This window comes from Nerophis ophidion, linkage group LG01, assembly GCF_033978795.1.
Source record: "Nerophis ophidion isolate RoL-2023_Sa linkage group LG01, RoL_Noph_v1.0, whole genome shotgun sequence".
Classification (NCBI taxonomy): Eukaryota; Metazoa; Chordata; class Actinopteri; order Syngnathiformes; family Syngnathidae; genus Nerophis; species Nerophis ophidion.
Window position 1 is genome coordinate 60,214,220 of NC_084611.1, and position 18,525 is coordinate 60,232,744.

Genomic DNA, 18,525 nt, shown 5'->3' on the forward strand with positions numbered 1-18,525 from the left:
TGTCAAACAAGACTGAGAAAGTTGAGGAATGTTCATCAAACACTTATTTGGAACATCCCACAGGTGAACAGGGTAATTGGGAAAAGGTGGGTGCCGTGATTGCTCAGTCATTCACAAACAACGATGGGGCAAGGGTCACCATATTGTGAACAAATGCATGAGCAAACTGTTGAACAGTTTAGGAACAACATTTCTTAACGAACTATTGCAAGGAATTATGGTCCGTAATATCATCAAAAGGTTCAGAGAATCTGTAAAAATCACTGCACGTTAGCGGCAAGGCTGTGACTTTCGATCCCTCAGGTGGTACTGCATCAAAAAGCAACATCAGTGTGTAAATTATATCACCACCTGGGCTCAGGAACACTTCAGATAAAACCTGGCAGTAACTACATCTGTAAGTGCAAGTTAAAACTCTACTATGCAAAGCGAAAGTCTTTTATCCACAACACCCAGCTTCGCTGCGCGCCAGCTAAACTAAGATGGATTGATGCAAAGTGGAAAAGTGTTCATTGGTCTGACAAGTCCATATTTCAAATTGATTTTGGAAACTGTGGACGTCGTGTCCTCCAAACCAAAGAGGAAAAGAACCATCTAGACGGTGATAGGTGCAAAGTTCAAAAGCCATCATCTGTGATGGTATGGGAGTGTATTAGTGCCCAAGGCATGGGTAACTTACACATCTGTGAAGGCACCATTAATGCTGAAAGGTATATACAGGTTTTGGAGCAACATATGTTCCTATCCAAGCAACGTCTTTTTTATGGACGCCCCTGCTTATTTCAATAAGACAATGCTAAACCCCATTTTTGCACGCTATAACAAAATGGTGTCGTAGTAAGAGTACAGGTATTAGACTGGCCTGCCTGTAGTCCAGAAATGTCTCACATTGAAAATGTGTGGCGCATTGTGAAGCGTAAAATACAACAACGGAGACCTTGGACTGTTGAACAACAGGCAAGAATGGGAAAGAATTCAAGCTGAAAAGCTTTAAAATTGGTCTCCTCAGTTCCAAAATGTTTACTGAGTGTTGTTAAAAGGGAAGGCCATGTAACACAGTGGCAAAAGTGCCCACGCCAACTTTTTTGCAATGTTTTGCAGCCATTAAATTTTAAGTAAATGATTATTTGCACAAAAAAAAAAAGTTTCTCACTTCGAACATTAAATATGTTATTTGCAGTGTATTTAATTGAATATAAGTAGAAAAAGATTGTATTGTATTCAGGTTTTTTTAACGACTTACACAATGTGCCAACTTCACTGATTTTGGGTTTTGTAGATTGTAATTCCCAACTTAATAAATCAATTTATTTGCGATACTATAGTGTTCACTCATCCATAAGCTTTGCTTCCTTTCCCTTCTTTTCAGGGAAGTTGAATTGTGTATATGTAATCATGTGATTTTCCTTGACTAATAAGCATTTCAGAAACAAAAATACCGTAGCATACAATAACAATAATTATTTAGGCGTCACAAAGTATTTCTATTTTTTTTTCTTTATAAGTTCAGTGTGTAAAAGGGTAACTGACCTTCCCATGTCGCTTTGTGCAAACCTCTCCAGCAAATGTAAACAAACAAGACCACGGCCAACACGTACTGTGAGATCGTGTTGGCAGCTGCGGATCCACTTAAAAAAAAGAAACATATGTAAAAACTCTAAAAATCTTTTGTACATACTTGCCAACCCTACCGGATTTTCCGGGAGACTCCCGAAATTCAAAACCTCCCGGGACAAATTTTCTCCCGAAATTCAGGCGGAGCTGGAGGCCACACCCCCTCCAGCTCATTGCGGAACTGAGTGACGTGTCGACAGCCTGTTTTCACGTCCGCTTTCCCACAATGTAAACAACATGTCTGTCCAATGACGTTATAACTGTAGAATGATCGAGGGCGAGTTCTTGGTTTCTCTTTGGTATTTATTGTTAGGCAGTTTCATTAACGTCCTCCCAGCGTGTTAAGAACACACAACAACAGCAGTCCGTTTTTTTCTGCCGTAAACCGCAATGTTGTGACACTCTTAAACAGGACAATACTGCCTTCTACTGAACATGCATAGGGTTAGAAAAACAAGGATGGACAATTCAACCCTTAACTCAACAATGAGTAGATGAGTGTTATGTGTGTGTAAATGTGTAAATAAATGAACACTGAAATTCAAGTATTTATATATATATATATATATATATATATATATATATATATATATATATATATATATATATATAATTATTTCATATATATATATATATATTTATATATATGAAATAAATGATAAATAAATGATAAATGGGTTGTACTTGTATAGCGCTTTTCTACCTTCAAGGTACTCAAAGCGCTTTGACACTACTTCCACATTTACCCATTCACTCACACATTCACACACTGATGGAGGGAGCTGCCATGCAAGGCGGTAACCAAAACCCATCAGGAGCAAGGGTGAAGTGTCTTGCTCAGGACACAACGGACGTGACGAGGTTGGTGCTAGGTGGGGATTAAACCAGGGACCTTCGGGTTGCACACGGCCACTCTCCCAATGCGCCACGCCGTCCCCAAATACTTGACTTGGTGAATCTAGTAGTAAATATACTCCTTCCCTCCTAACCACGCCCCCGACCACGCCCCCCACCTCCCGAAATCGGAGTTCTCAAGGTTGGCAAGTATGCTTTTGTATGAGCTAACGTACTATAAGTCTGACATGTGCCGTTAAACAACAACCGTTTTAAATAGTACAGTGCCATTGATAGTGGTGAAATTACCCTCTGCATTTGACCCATCCCCTAATTCCACCACCCTGGGAGGTGAGGAGAGCAGTGAGCAGCATCGGTAGTTGTGTTAAGGAATCATTATGGTGATTCAATCCCTAGTTCCAACCTTTGATGCCGAGTTCCAAGCAGGGAGGTAAAGGGTGCCATTTTTATAGTCTTTGGTATGACTCAGCCGGGGTTTGAACTCACGACCTACCGATCTCAGGGCGGACACTCTAACCACAAGGCCATTGAGCATTTTTTAAACCATTGAATAATTAAAAGTAATGTCACACAATCTCTACTAAGTGGTCACAGAAAAAAGCAGCGAAGCTATACAAATTTTATTTTAACCCTATAATGTAATTGGAGCTGTGCAAAAGAGAACACATCATTGCAATATTTATTTTCATATCAGTAGATATGGATATGTATAATCACAATTTTGTCATGCATGAATGTTACATTGCTAATAAGTGACATGTGAAGACGTTGCAAGGTTTTTTTTATTCATATGTGTATTTAATATTTACACAAACTGCTAATATTATTTTACAATTGTAGATTTTCTTACAAATGTATATGTTTAATATGTATGTTGTTATTACAATTAATGTTATTGTTGTGTAAGTTACATGCACACGGCTGGAGAATCAGAGTGTTAATTAAGGCGGTCACAAGGCCACCAGCTCTGTGGCCTTGTGGTTAGAGTGTCCGCCCTGAGACTGGAAGGTCAAGAGTTCAAAACCCGGCCGAGTCATACCAAAGACTATAAAAATGGGACCCATTGCCCATATGCCCGTTGGAATTAGGGGTTAAATCACCCAATGATTCCTGAGCGTGGCACATGCTGCTACTCACTGCTCCCCTCACCTCCAAGGGGGTCAAATGGGTCAAATGCAGAGGACACATTTCACCACACCCAGTGTGTGTACGATCCATGGGACTTTAAATTTAACATTAATGTACATGTTCATGCACAAAATAGTGTGAACTGTAATTTGCACTGCACAATATACAACATTATCTCATGTTTTGAGCCTTATATAACGACAGAATATGGATTTATTGACTTACTTCAGTTTTGGTTTCATTTTATCTAGTGTGCGCCTTTTAAAAACAAGCTTCAGGTAAGCATGGTCTGATTTTAATATACCGGTAACGTATACATCCTTTCTTTCGGGGTCGCGGGGGGCGCTGGCGGCTATCTCAGCTACAATCTGTCGGAAGGCGGGGTACACCCTGGACAAGTCGCCACCTCATCGCAGGGCCAACACAGATAGCCAGCGCCCCCCGCGACCCCGAAAGGGAATAAGCGGTAGAAAATGGATGGATGGATGGTATACATCCTTGTAGATCACTGTATTGATGCACAGGTATGCATTACTTTAAAAAAAAGTTAGGGATATGTGGCTTCATGTTGTAATTTTAGGATGAACCTGCAACGTATGTAGGGTCATATGGGACAACATTAAGCAAATATATATTTAAGTAATCAATTAAATGTGCCATTAATTAATAATAATTGGGATTAGATAAATAAATGTGACATTAATCTATTTGATTTAAAAGTAATTTGAATTATAACATGTATATATATAATTAATTATTTTAATACTTAGATTAAGATTTCAATATTTAATTTATGATGTCATTAGTTTGTGATTATTTTGTGATTTAATAACATGCATGTCAGTGCTTTATGAATATATCCGTCAAAGTCAGTGGACTGGGCTAATGAAATCTAATCCAATGATTGCTTTGATCTGAAGCTTGGAGCTTTGGACATTTTTCGAAACATGGCAGATAAGGGGGATATTCTCATACTTTTTGGGAAAGTTGGTGCTTGTGGAGTATGTGGAAGCAATACCTGCTGACCTTGCTAATGTAGCAGTCAAAGTAGAGGATTTCATTAAAGTGGATCGGAATCAGACAAGTAGAATTGCTGGGTAACCAATCACAGTTTGACAGCTTAGAGAAAAAAATGTCATGATTATTTCAATATAGGAAAAATTAAATGTATTTTTATGTTCAATGAATTCATTACACAGTTATTTACATTTTAAATTACAATTATAATTAATTATCCATATCCATCTATTTTCTACCACTTGGGTGGCTGGAACCTATCCCTGCTGCATTCGGGCAGAAGGCAGAGTACACCCTGGACAAGTTACCACCTCATCACAGGGGCAACACAAATAGATAGATAACATTTACATTCACACACTAGGCCAATTTAGTGTTGCCAATCAACCGATCCCCAGATGCGTGTCTTTGGAGGTAGCATGAAATTAATAATACAATTAATTAATTAACATATACGTAATAATCCAAATGTTTATTTATTTCATTTGTTCACATTTGACCCCCCATTAAAAAAGTACTATAGCCTGTATGGTCAACCAAACAAATCTGTAAGTGATGCCATTATGTACATATATTTTGAAATTAAATTATGCACTTTACGCTAAAAAAGGAGCATCATCTATTCTACCATAAAGAAAACAATATTTAACACCCATCTAACACATCTAAGTTTATTATGAACATTTTACACCATTGGATACAACGCATTCTATTAAAGCCATAAACATCTGGCAGTTCACTCAGCCAAGTCTCAAGACCAAATGCTTAGGTTGCTTATTGTCTTATGTCTGTTAGAATGTCTCTTATTACGCAGCACCATCTTCGTCTGGCTACTGCCACTGATAAAGCTACTAAAACATGTAAGACCATAGTAAATCTAAAAGGCGTTGTTACGATTCTCAACTCATTCATGACAAATCCAGGAACAAAACAAGGATTAGTATTGGGGAGGCCTTTGAAAGATGGAGACGATTGCAGGCGGAGAAGATTTTTTCATCTGACGCCAAACTTGCAAATTTCCTCCTTTATAGGTAAGTAAGGCATTTACATTTTCTTATTACTTGTCATAAGTGGAAATGGACATTATTATGTAAACTATATTGTCCAATACAGTCTATGATCTTGTCTAACAAACCTAGTATGTTTGTGCAACAAATGCTTAGCGTGCTATCCCGGTGACACATCGACATACAGGCTAACGGGGGAAATATATGCCCGTTAGCTTGTATGTCGATGTGTCATCCAACTGACAAGGCAAAATATATTTTCGACAGATAAAACCTGTAAAAATATGTGGATATGGGTAGTGTTAGTGCCTATTTAGTTCTCAGTATGCAGATATGCTGAGGAAATGAGTTCCAACATTAGCACAGCTAATTGTGGTTTCTGGTAATGTATGTGCATCAGGTACATACATTACAAATATTGGGTAGTATTTGCTTGGTACCATATAATGCAATACATGTAAGGATGTTTTACTTTGTGCTTTGACATGATAGTAGGCTATATGATTTATACTTAACATGTTTTTTGCGTAACATGGGTAGGCACTCTGCACTGATAGATGGTGATGTGCGTAAATGGAAAACAATGCAGTGTGTCAGGTTGGATGCAATATGAAGTTATGGGGAACACAATGCGGAGGTAATTTTACAGCATGAGAGATGAACATGCTATCTACTGAGCTAAAAACAGTGCTCTTAAGGTTGTAAGGGAATTAGGTTTACCAACTTAATCATGGCCCAGCCACACTGGCTGGCCCGTGTTACACAAATTCGATCAGCCCCCTATACCTCCAACTGCAACCAACCACAGCCACAATTAGATTGCAGTCCTATGGGAAACACTGATTCCAATTCTGTAATTTCAGTATCAAAACTTACGCAACTCCCAAATTGAGTGGATAGAGGAAGATGTAGTTGTTGACTGCATTTAGGATGTTTCCAATTACACCCGTTATGACCTGAGGCCAAATTATTCCCTAAAAAAGAAACAAAAAAAATCCCAGTTATTTATGGTTCTCTTTTGTAATACTCTTATTTATGTTGAACGTTTCAGATCAATGTTAGGCGTAACCTGATTTTGAAGATATCTGCCTTGTAGCTGGTACATAAATGCCGCCTGCAGTGCAAAAGCATAATCTCACACTAAGAAAACAAATATTTCATGTCTGTTCTGCTGGGAACTTAATGCACACTGAGAAGTGTGAACTTACCGGCAAAGCAGGCATGGTGATCTTCACGTAAAGTTGTGACAGTCTATACAACACATAAACATCAATGTCAATGCACTGTCGACCTACTGTAAATTTGTATTCTATAGCTGTGGCATTAAACAATCTGCGACAGCCAAGCTCATGATTTAATGCCATTATTTTAACATCTTATGTCACAGTGTCGCAGATAATCTTGACACTATTTTGTTTACACGGCATGTAATAAACTTTCTAGGACAGTTGATGTCAATGCCGTTCTTGAATGAGAGCGGCATGTCCAATGCAAGATCTTGCCACAGGCAGAGACCATTGAGCAGCATCTCTACAATTAAATCCGGTGGTGTTTGCTTCTTTCAGTGATTGAGGAGAGAGTTGTGCCAGAACTCATGACTGCTTGGTCACAAAGCCCTGAGCGATTCAATAGTTCCCGAGAATATTCACGCAATGCTGTAGCGACTTTCATGATCTATACCCTTGTGTGATTTTTTTTTTCCACTGCAGATGATCCAGAAAGAATTATTCCTGAAACTCATGAAGGTGTGGTAAAAAAGTTAGTTTCAGACTGGACTCTTGGAGTGAGGCTCCAGACTGAGGCCAAGAAAAAACAACTTGATAGCCATAAACACACATAAACATGGTGCATATAATCCACAAAACTTGCAACAGACGGGGGCGGGGCTACAGTGGCGAGCTGCTGCAATCTAAAGCGCTGCTCAGCCGTCCATCGCCCCAGAGGCGTGGGACGGGGGTGGGTGGATTTGTGCATACGCTCATTGACCAGGGTGTAGTGATGTTGTGTCTATAGACCTAGAGACTTCCTCTGCAGGCGTTGCGGGCAAAGTTCAAATCCCAGCTGTTATTGGAGGAGGGAGGGATGTCAGACGGGCTATCACTGTGATACCCTTTGTCTGTTGAGAGAAGCGTCAAGGCCATCTGAGGTAGTCGAATCGTAGTAAGGAATGTTGTTTTCCAAGCGAGCAGGCATACAATGGCTTGTCTGATCTAATTATTCATGCTGGGTCTCAAGATGATACATTTTTGCATTTAAGTAAGCCTTTCAGTGACGTGATCCAACTTACGATATGTTCAGAAATCGCCATTATTTGTTCCCACATTGCGACGGACAGCCATTGGGCTTCTTGAAAGGCTACCATCATCTTTCGAATTTGGCGATACATCAAAGCAAAGCCCAGCCCAATCATCAGATGCCCTGCGATTACGGTTCCAAAAAGATGGATGTCTTCCACGTCCTTAACGGAAAGCACTGAAAGGCATATGATTCTCCATTTCTTCCAGCAGTCTCTGACGTACCCCCAGTGATCGTTCTGTCAGAGCAGCCAGACTCCCCCAAACCTCTGTTCCTTGTCGACAAGATTTTGATGATTGAGTTGAGTCTAGCTAATCAATTTCATGTTAGGAGTTTAGATTTCGCAGAGCAGTGCAAACAAAGCTCTTAACAAGTAAAAACAAGACAAGACAGAGGGGAAAGCAGGGACAGACAGAGAGGGAGGAAATATGTATGTTAATGTATGTATGTATATGTATATATGAAGATATACATGTGTATGTATGTGTATATATGTGTGTGGAAGTCTTTGTGTGGGTTCTCTGGAAACTCCAGTTCAGGATGCAACAACGTCTTTCATTTAGTCTTTCTTTTAAGTTTGTCAACGCTTTCTCGCCCCTCATCTCCTCGTCTGCGTGTCTGCCTTCCCTCTCATGGACTCGGACGCTGCTAATAAAGGAGACAGGTGATTAGATAACTCGCTTTGGCTTGGAAATCCACTCACCTGTCAGCTGCTTCGTAGCTGGCTTCTGCACACGCCCTTCCCGCAGGAGACACGGTGACCACGCCCCCTCCACATGCATCCACCGCCAGACTCAGCTTGGGAAGCCGTCTGGAGCACCTTTCGGGTGAGGTCAGTCAGTAATTTTACAGGACCGCAAACCGAGGGATGAAACTACGGCAGTAGCCCGCCAGTCCCAAAAACTGCCTCACCTCTTTTTTGTATTGGGGGGTGGACAGGCTGCGATCGCCGCTGCCCTCTTCCCAAATGGTACCCCAGATACTGTACTTCCCTCTGGCCAACCGCGCGCTTCGCCGGGTTGGCGGTGAGCCCTGCCTGCCTAAGGGACTCGAATACTGCCCCCACCCATGCTGCATGTGTTTTTCCCAGCCGCTACTCTGGATGATGACGTCATCCAGATAAGCGGCCACGTATGTCATGTGAGGGCACAGCACTCGGTCCACGAGGTGATGGAACGTAGCGGGCGCACCGAACAAACAGAACGAAAGCGTCACAAATTGGTATAATCCTTCCGGAGTGGAAAATGCAGTTTTTTTCCTTGGACTCTGGCGACAAGGGAATATGCCAGTAGCCCTTGGTCGAATCCAGTGTCGAAAAAAAAACAAGCAGTGCCCAGCCAATCCAGGAGCTCGTTGACCTGGGGCATTGTGTAAGCGTCAAAACTAGAGACCTCATTTACCTTGCGGTAATCCACACAGAACCGCACAGACCCATCCTTCTTACCTACCAGGACGATAAGGCTGCAGCACGCACTGTGGGATTCTTTTATTACCCCAACTCCAGCATGGATTTTAATTCCTCCCGCACCCCTTTGCGTTTGTGTTCGGGGAGCCTGTAGGGCCGAGACCGCACCATACCACCCGGGCTGGTCTCAATGCGATGTTGGATGAGGTTTGTGCGGCAGTGTCGAGGAAAAAACACATCAGAAAAGCGGTGCTGCAGCTTGGCAACATCCGCTTTCTGCGCTAACGTGAGCAGATTAACACGAAGGAGAGGGGAGAGCAGGGCAGAGTGCGGGATCTCTGGCCCGAAATCCTCTTCCTCCTCGACCACCGTCACCATGGAAACAGGATCCGCCTCCTTCCATGCCTTCAGGAGGTTAATATGGTAAATTCGAGTGTCTCCTCCCCAGTCCGCACGCCGGACCTCATAATCCACATCACCCACTTGCCGTGTGACCCCAAAGGGTCCTTGCCACCTGGCGAGTAATTTCGAGCTGGACGTTGTAAGTAATAAAAGCACTTTTTCTCCCGGTAAAAATGTTCTTAGCTGAATCCCCCTGTTATACAAGCGCTGTTGACGTTCCTCGGCCCGGAGCAAGTTCTCACGTGACAAGTGCCCCACTATGTGGAGTTTTGCTTGCAGGTCCATGACGTATTGGATTTCGTTTTTGCTAGAGCTTGGACCCTCCTTCCAGCTTTCTTTAATTACCGTATTTCCTTGAATTGCCGCCGGGGCACTAATTAATTTAAAACCTCCTCTCACTCCTCCGCTTACCAAAGGCATGCGGTAAAAGTAAGCATGCGCTAATTATTTTAAAACCTCTTCTCACTCCGGCACTTATCAAAGGCATTGAGTGTGATGTAAGGATACCATCATGAAAAGCACATTTAATAAAAAAAAAATGTTCTTATGGTCTTACCTTTACTTGTAAATGAAATCCATGCCAGCTCCTTCTGATCAAAAGCATCGATGACTTGTTTATAGAAGTCTTCCTTATCTTTCTTCAGTTTTAAAAGTCTATCTGTTAGAGATGCGCGGTTTGCGGTCTAATCCGCGGATAAACCGCGGGTCGGGCGGTTGACATGACGAAAAAATCGATTTTAATTAGATTCGGGCGGGTGGCGGTTGAACCATCCGGAAATATTTGATATACATGGTTCTGGGATCGGTATCCTTTACCATTCAAAGAGCCATTTAAGACCTGTGTCATAAAGCGAAGAAGACAATAAGAGACGCTATTATTCTCCTGATTGACAGCCGGGAGTCACCCAGATAATAACTATTAGGGCGTGCTATGAAGCCATTGGTTTTGTCGCCTACTACAACATGTACGATCTGCTTGTCAGTCCAGCAACATGTTGTGTGTGGCTTCCGCAACAACACGCACACGACTGCAAGGCATACTGGGTGACACAGAGTACACTAATGGTTGTGATATAAACAATTTTAACACTCTTAGTAATACGCAGCACGCTGTGAAGCCACACCAATTAAGAACGACAAACACATTTCGGGAGAACATCCTCACAGTAACACAACATAAACGCAACACAACAAATACCCATAATCCTTTGTATTCATGACACTTCCTGACTATTTTATACACCCCCCCTCCCCGTGCGTCGGTAAGGTGGGCGGGGTTGGGGGTGCGGGGGTGTAAAATATATTCAGGAAGTTTCACGGATACAAAGGATTATGGGTATTTGTTGTGTTGCATTTATGTTGTGTTACTGTGAGAATGTTCTCCCGAAATGTGTTTGTCAACCTTGTTGAGTGTGGCTTCACAGCCTGGCGCATATTAGTAAGTGTTAAAGTTGTTTATATCACAACCATCAGTGTACTCTGTATCATCCAGTATGCCTTTCAAACTTGTACGTGTAATTGCGGAAGCTGCACACAACGTGTTGCCTGACCAACAATCGGTTTGTACATGTTGTTGAAGGTGTCTAAGGCAATGGCTTCACAGCACGCCCATATTCTTGTAATCAGGATGAACGCTATTGGATAGACGCTGCAACGTTAGCGGCTCCAATTGTAATCATTAATCTGTGAAAGAGGATTAAATAGCTCTGTGAGTGGTAAAGGCGGACAACCTCTGATGTATCTCAGCGGGCGATTGGCGGGCGGGTACGGTCCTGATAAAATGTTGGTTCGGGTGGACGGCGGGTGGATGACGACTTTGGTGATGCGGATGCGGATGATATAATTGCCTATCCGCGCATTTCTAGTATCTGTCTCGATGGAGATCTTCCTTTATTACCTCCCGCTTCGATTGAAAGTCCTGTTTAGAAAACTTCTATCAGACCGCTCCCATCAGTTAGCTCGGCTCTTCGAGTGCGGGCAACGACAGAATTATCCTCAGAAAACCCCCCCTCCCATTTTGCTCTGTGGGTGATCTCTTTATCCCACCGCTGCCAACATTTAGAGTTATTTTATAAATAATACACTGGGTATTTAGGACTGGAACATGTTTTATTTTAGTCCTGTTGTTTACATAGCCAGCAAAGGTCCGTCGTGCACTTGCCGCGTCATATCTGTCCCAGCACAATCACGTCACTCATTTCATTTCTTTTGCAGCCGAATAGTCGCAAAATGGATCACTAGCGCCCTCTAGGAGGCGGGAGTCATTTAATGACTCATATTTGATAGACGCAGCTACGGTATTGTGACGGTCTCAAGCCGTCATCTTGCGGGTTCCCAGGACCACAAAGGAAGGACATGGCTTGAGCAGTTTGACTTTGTTTATTTTTCAATAAAACCTCAGTCCAGGTCGCTCTTTCTCTCCGCTCGCTCGGCGTCTCCTCGTGCCCTGCCTGTCTGTCGGACCGTCGGCTCCACAGGTATATTAATAAAACATAGCTCCTAACTGTTCTTTTTAGCATACCGGTATTCAAAAGCTTGGACCTTAAATCCTACTAAATAGCTCGTAATCTTTTTCCCTTTATGCGATTTCAAATCAATGAAATCAGCTTCCTCCATTTTGAAAATGATGACAGGGGAAGTGTCACTCGTGAGGTCACGAGTTTGACCCGGCGGTAATACTAAGCATGCGCTAATTATTTTGCAAAGCGAGTTTGACCCGGCAGTAATTCAAGGCAGGCGCATACTATATGCCTGGCGGCAATTCAAGGAAATATGGTATGTTCAAAAACCCGCGTTGAGAAAGGAGAAAATCCTGTGGAGGACTGCGGTACCTCCTGCATTGCAAACTGTAGGGGCTCTAACCATTTATCCTAATTTGGTTTGTCCTTGTGCGTAAACTTACGGATCATGGTTTTCAGAATCTTATATAGCCGCTCCACCAGCTTGTCAGTTTGTGGCCAGTATACACTGATGCGGATCGCTTTAATTCCCAATAATCCGTATAGTTCCTTTATCGTGCGTGACATAAGTCCCGCACTGGTCAGTCAGGATCACTTTCGGGATTCCGACTCGGGAGATGACCGGAAATAGTCCTTGCGCTACACTCTTTGCAGAGATCGAGCGCAGCGGCACTGCTTTGGGATAACGCGTTGCATAATCCACCAGGACTAGCACAAAACGATACTCCTGTGTGCTCGGGTGGAATGGTCCGATGAGGTCCATGCCAATTCTTTCGAAGAGGACCTCCATGAGTGGTAATGGGCGCAAGGGCGCCTTGGGGGTGGTTTCCGGATTGACCAGCTGGCAGTCCAGGCAGGCAGCACACCAGCGGCGCATCTCTGCCCGGATAATAGAATCGGACCATTACCCCATTGAGTGTCTTATCATACTCCATGTGACCAGCCATGAGGTTGAAGTGCGCTGCCAGGAAAATTATTTCCCGGCGGCGTTTCGGCACCAAAAACTGGGTGATTTCTTCTCTTTTCTGAGTGTCATGGCTCACTAGGTATAATCTATCCCTAATGGAAGCCACCTGGTCCCAGGCCGGGCGCTTGAGGGGGAAATCCTCCGTAGGGTGCCAGGGGGGTTACCCCTAGGCAGTGTCGGATGAACCCGCATCGCCACTGAGAACTGCGCGGGTATTCCCCTTTCCTACGGGGTATGAACACATTGTGTCACGAGATGGTTAAACCCGGCCAATTTGTACCCAAAATTACGGCGTGCGTAAGGTGCGCACTTAAGGCAACCTTGACACTATGCTTTTGTCCATTATACAAAATTTCCACTGGCACCACAGGGTACTCGTGCACATCCCCATGAACACATTTGATTTTCACCTGTGCTGCCTGCCTCAAAGCCCTCGGTCGAACCAAGGTTTTGGTGGATCATGGACTGCGAACAGACCGAATCCACCATTGCTTGGTGTGTACTCCCTTGTGCCTTTACCGGGATACAGTACGTCTCTCCCGGATTGGGGGGGGGCGCTGGAGGGCCAACAACCCGCATCACCTGTCCCACCTCCATCAGTGGGCACTCCCGCCGCACGTGACTGTGCTGTCCGTACCTCCAGCACACTTTCCCTGGTGCTCGATGTGCCGTCTGCGGTGGAAGCCACCTCTCACCAGCGGCCGGACCCTAGAAGACAGGAATAGCAGAAGAGAAATTAGAACCCCGGTCTGCGCAGGGCTACGTCAGGGCGTTTGGCCGCCCTCGGGTCCCCTCCTCTCGCCGCGCCTCCCGGTGTACCGCCAGATGGTCCTCGACCAAGTTCACCGCTGCTGTCAGGTCGTGTGGGCGGTGGTACCGGACCCACGCCGATGTTCGCGGTGGGATGGCTTCCAAAAACTGCTCCACTAAGACAAGCTCGACCACCGGGTTGCTGCTCTCCCTCTGATTCAGCCATCGGGTTGCTGCGTCTCAGAGATGCTGCCCGGACACAAATGGCGAGCACAAATGGTCGGTCCCCTGGCCCCAGCCGTAGCGCCCGGAACCAGCGTCGGTGATCTTCCGCTGTACAGCTGGTCCAGTCCAGTACCGCCCTTCTCAGGTCTGGGACCGCCTCCAGCTGATGTTGGCTTGCCGCTGCCACGTCCGCCAGCATTTGTGCCAGTGCTGTCCGGAGGTTCGGTGCCGCCATCTTCCAACCACAAATCAGTTGGGCGCCAGATGTGGAAATCTTTGTGTGGGTTTTCTGTGGTTTGGTCACATAGGGTTGGAAAATCCAGTTCAGGATGCAACAACAACTTCTATTGAGTCTTTCAAGTTTGTCAGCGCTCTTTCGCCCCTAATCTTCTTGTCTGCCTTCCCTCTCATGGCTTCGGAGGCTGCTAAAAAAGGACACAGGTGATTAGATAACCCGCTTCAGCTGTGAAATCCACTCACTTGTCAGCTGCTTCGTAGCCAGGTCCTGCACATACCTTTCCGCAGGAGACGTGCCGACCTTTCCCCTTCCACAATGTGTATTTATATTTATGTACAGTACAGGCCAACAGTTTGGACACATCTTTTAATTTCAATGTGTTTTCTTTATTTTCATGGCTATTTACATTGTAGATTGTCACTGAAGGCATCAAAACTATGACAACTTTGAAGTAAAAAACATTTCAGGTGACTACCTCTCAAAGCTCATGGAGAGAATGCCAAGAGTGTGCAAAGCAGTAGTCAAGCAAAGGGTGGCTATTTTGAAGAAACTAAAATATAAAACATGTTATTTCTCCTTTTTTGTTAAGTACATAACTCCACGTGTTCATTCATAGTTTTGATGTCTTCGGTGACGATCTACAATGTAAATAGTCATGAAAATAAAGAAAACACACTGAATGAGAAGGCGTGTCCAAGCTTTTGGCCTGCACTGTATGTATGCATATATGTATAGATAGATGGATATGACTTTATTGATTCCTTCAGGAGAGTTCCTTCAGGAAAATTAAAATTCCAGCAGCAGTGTACAGAGTTGAGATCAATTTAAAGAAAAATATGCAAATATGTATATTTTTATACATGTATGCATATATGTATAAGTATGTTTGCATATATATATATATATATATATATATATATATATATATATATATATATATATATATATATATATAGCTGTAATATTGTGGCCAAAAGTTTATATACACTTGTAAAAATAATAATGTCATAGCTGTCTTGAGTTTTCAATAATTTCTACAACTTTTATTTTTTTGTGATGGAATGACTGGAGCACATACTTGAAGTTTGGTTCTTTTATAAATGTATTATGAGTCTACTGAAAATGTGACCAAATCTGCTGGGTCAAAAGTATACATACAGCAATGTTAATATTTGGTGACATTTCCCCTGGCACGTTTCACTGCATAAATGTGCTTTTGGTAGGCAGCACGGTGGAAACGAGGGGTTAGCTTGTCTGCCTCACAATACGAAGGTCCTGAGTAGTCCTGGGTTCAATCCCAGGCTTGGGATCTTTCTGTGTGGGGTTTGCATATCCTCCCTGTGACTGCATGGGTTCCCTCCGGGTACTCCGGCTTCCTCCCACCTCCAAAGACATGCACCTTAGTATAAATTGATTGGCAACACTAAATTGGGCCTAGTTTGTGAATGTGAGTGTGAATGTTGTCTGTCTATCTGTGTTGGCCCTGCGATGAGGTGGCGACTTGTCAAGGGTGTACGCCGCCTTCTGCCCGATTGTAGCTGAGATAGGCACCAGCGCCCCATGCGACCCCAAAGGGAATATGCGGTAGAAAATGGATTGATAGATGGATGGATGTGCTTTTGGTAGCCATCCACAAGCTTCTGGCAAGCTTCTGGTTGAATTTTTGACCACTTTGTTTTACAAAATGTGTGCAGTTCGACTAAATCATTTGGTTTTCTGACATGGACTTGTATCTTCAGCATTGTCCACACGTTTAAGTCAAGACTTTGGGAAGGCCATTCTAAAACCTTAATTCTAGCCTATTGCTGGGAATTGTGGCCAAACAGCTGGATTTGTGTTTCATCTGACATCACATGGACAAAGATAAGACCTTCTGGAGGAAAGTTCTGTGGTCAGATGAAACCAAAATTGAGCTGTTTGGCCACAATGCCCAATTGTAGCTGAGATAAGCACCAGCGCCCCCCGCGACTCCAAAGGGAATAAGCGGTAGAACATGGATGGATGGATGGATGGAGGAGAAAAGGTGAGGCCTTTAATCCCAGGAACACCACCCTACCGTCAAGATTAGATTAGATTAGATAGTCCTTTATTTATTCCGTCAGGAGAGTTTCTTAGGGAAAATTACCATTTTCAGCACAATTCCTTTCAAAGCATAGTGGTGGTAATATTATGCGCTGATCGTGTTTTGCTGCCAATGGAACTAACTGGTGCTTTACAGAGAGTAAATGGGACACTCAAAAAGGAGCATTACCTCCAAATTCTTCAGGACAACCTAAAATCATTTGCCCGGAGGTTGGGTTTTGGGCGCAGTTGGGTGTTCCAACAGGACAATGACCCCAAACTCACATCAAAAGTGGTAAAGGTGTAAAGACTTTGCGTCGGCATGAAACACAGCGAAGGTAAGATAAAATATTTATTTAACAAAAGGAGCTAGGGACAAAAATACCGGAGCTAAGCAGAAAAGGCAAACAAAGGGAGCTAACTTGGCAGCTAGGGAAAATGAACAGAAACAACTAAAACTTGGCACAAAGGCACACAAAGGGAAAACAAAACCATTAGCACGAGAGCTAGAAAAGAATAAAGGCGTAGTGTGTAAGCTAGCGAGAATAAAAATACCAAGCGAGTCTTCAACTGTTGCATGTGAGCAAATTAACCATCCAGAATAGAACACAGGGAGCAGGCAGGTTTAAATACCAAAGCAATCAATGAAAAAGAGGTGTGCGTAGAAAAAGGGTAGGTGGGACAAATCAGAAACCATGGAGATGAGATAAACAGGAAGTGCTCAAACTAAGGAAAACCAACAGAAATGAAGTGACAGATCGTCACAAAAGGAATGGCTAAATCAGGATATAATAAAGGATTTACAATGGTTTTAGAAATTCTGTATTACTATTTCTCAATTAAAAAACTGTTATTACTTCAACATTTCTTAACCGATTTAAACATTTCTAACACCAACCAAGTCAGTTCATACAGGACAATCATTATTTAAAAAAATCCAACATTTCCTGAAATTTCCAGGAAGTTGCCATTGAAATGAATAGGACACTTTTCCAAGTTGCACAATTCCCACATTTTTCAATCTATTCAAACCATTCCAACATCAACACACTCCACCAATCCTGGACATTCCAACTAACAAATTCCCAAGTTCCAAACCAAATTCCGGTTTTCCTATAAATTCACAAATTTCTGAAATTCTGTAACACTATTATTCAATTATACATTGTCACTACTAACTGGATATTAGAATGGTTTTAGAAATTCTGTAATACCATTTCTCAATTAAAAAACTGTTATTAGTTCAACATTTCTTCACTGATTCAAACCATTTCAACACCAACTAATTCAGCTCATTTAGGACATTGATGCTATTTATCGCCTTCAAAAATGTTCCACTTTTTCTGAATTTCCCAAATTACCAGGAAATTCTCACCGAAATGAGTAGGACATTTTCCAAGTTCCTCAATTCCCACATTTCTCAACCGGTTTTATTATTTCTAACACCAACATGTTCAGCTCATGAATTTCATTACATGGCGCCATCTTGGAAGTATGCAAGCTGTTCCCCTGTAAGAATTATAATGTTATGCTAGCCTTTAAGTCCCAACGATAGTCACACACACACTAGGTGTGGTGAAATTATCCTCTGCATTTGACCCATCCCCCTGGGAGGTGAGGGGAGCAGTGAGTAGTAGCTGTATTCGCGCTCGGGAATCATTTGGTGATTTAAAACCCAATTCCAACACTTGATGCTGAGTGCCAAGCAGGGAGGCAATGGGTCCCATTTTTATAGTCTTTGGTTTGACTCAGCTGGGGTTTGAACTACGACCTTCAAGTCACTCAAATCACAAGGTTATCAAATTATGTACATTTTAAACCAAATAATCATGGATTCCGTTACTTGGTGCTGTCACGCCAAATTTCTTCCCACCTACAAAAACCTTCCTCCCGGAAGACATTTGGCGTGACAGCCCCTCTAATGCCTGAAGGACCCCAATGAGGGTGGAAGGACCTTAAAGCAGCCCACACAGCTGCCTGTTTTAAAAGCATTATAATTGGCTGATTGTCATTGGTGAAAAATAATGGTGAGGAAAAAATTTTAGCATTCCAGCATGCTGACCTTTCAAGCTATTTTTGCTTCGCTAATTTTGCAGCTGTAA

The 18,525-nt window shown here is 43.0% G+C and overlaps 1 protein-coding gene across 1 annotated transcript in view; it reads right to left on the minus strand.

Annotated features, from left to right (window-relative positions):
* LOC133557827 (multidrug and toxin extrusion protein 1-like) overlaps window positions 1–18,525 on the minus strand; it is a 141,454-nt gene that overhangs the window by 25,082 nt on the left and 97,847 nt on the right. Inside the window, exons 5-8 of the mRNA XM_061908661.1 lie at window positions 6,830–6,872; window positions 6,691–6,735; window positions 6,498–6,595; window positions 1,531–1,628 (exon numbers count right to left, since the gene is read on the minus strand). Coding sequence (XP_061764645.1) covers window positions 1,531–1,628; window positions 6,498–6,595; window positions 6,691–6,735; window positions 6,830–6,872 — 284 coding nt within the window. The remainder of the gene's footprint in view (window positions 1–1,530; window positions 1,629–6,497; window positions 6,596–6,690; window positions 6,736–6,829; window positions 6,873–18,525) is intronic.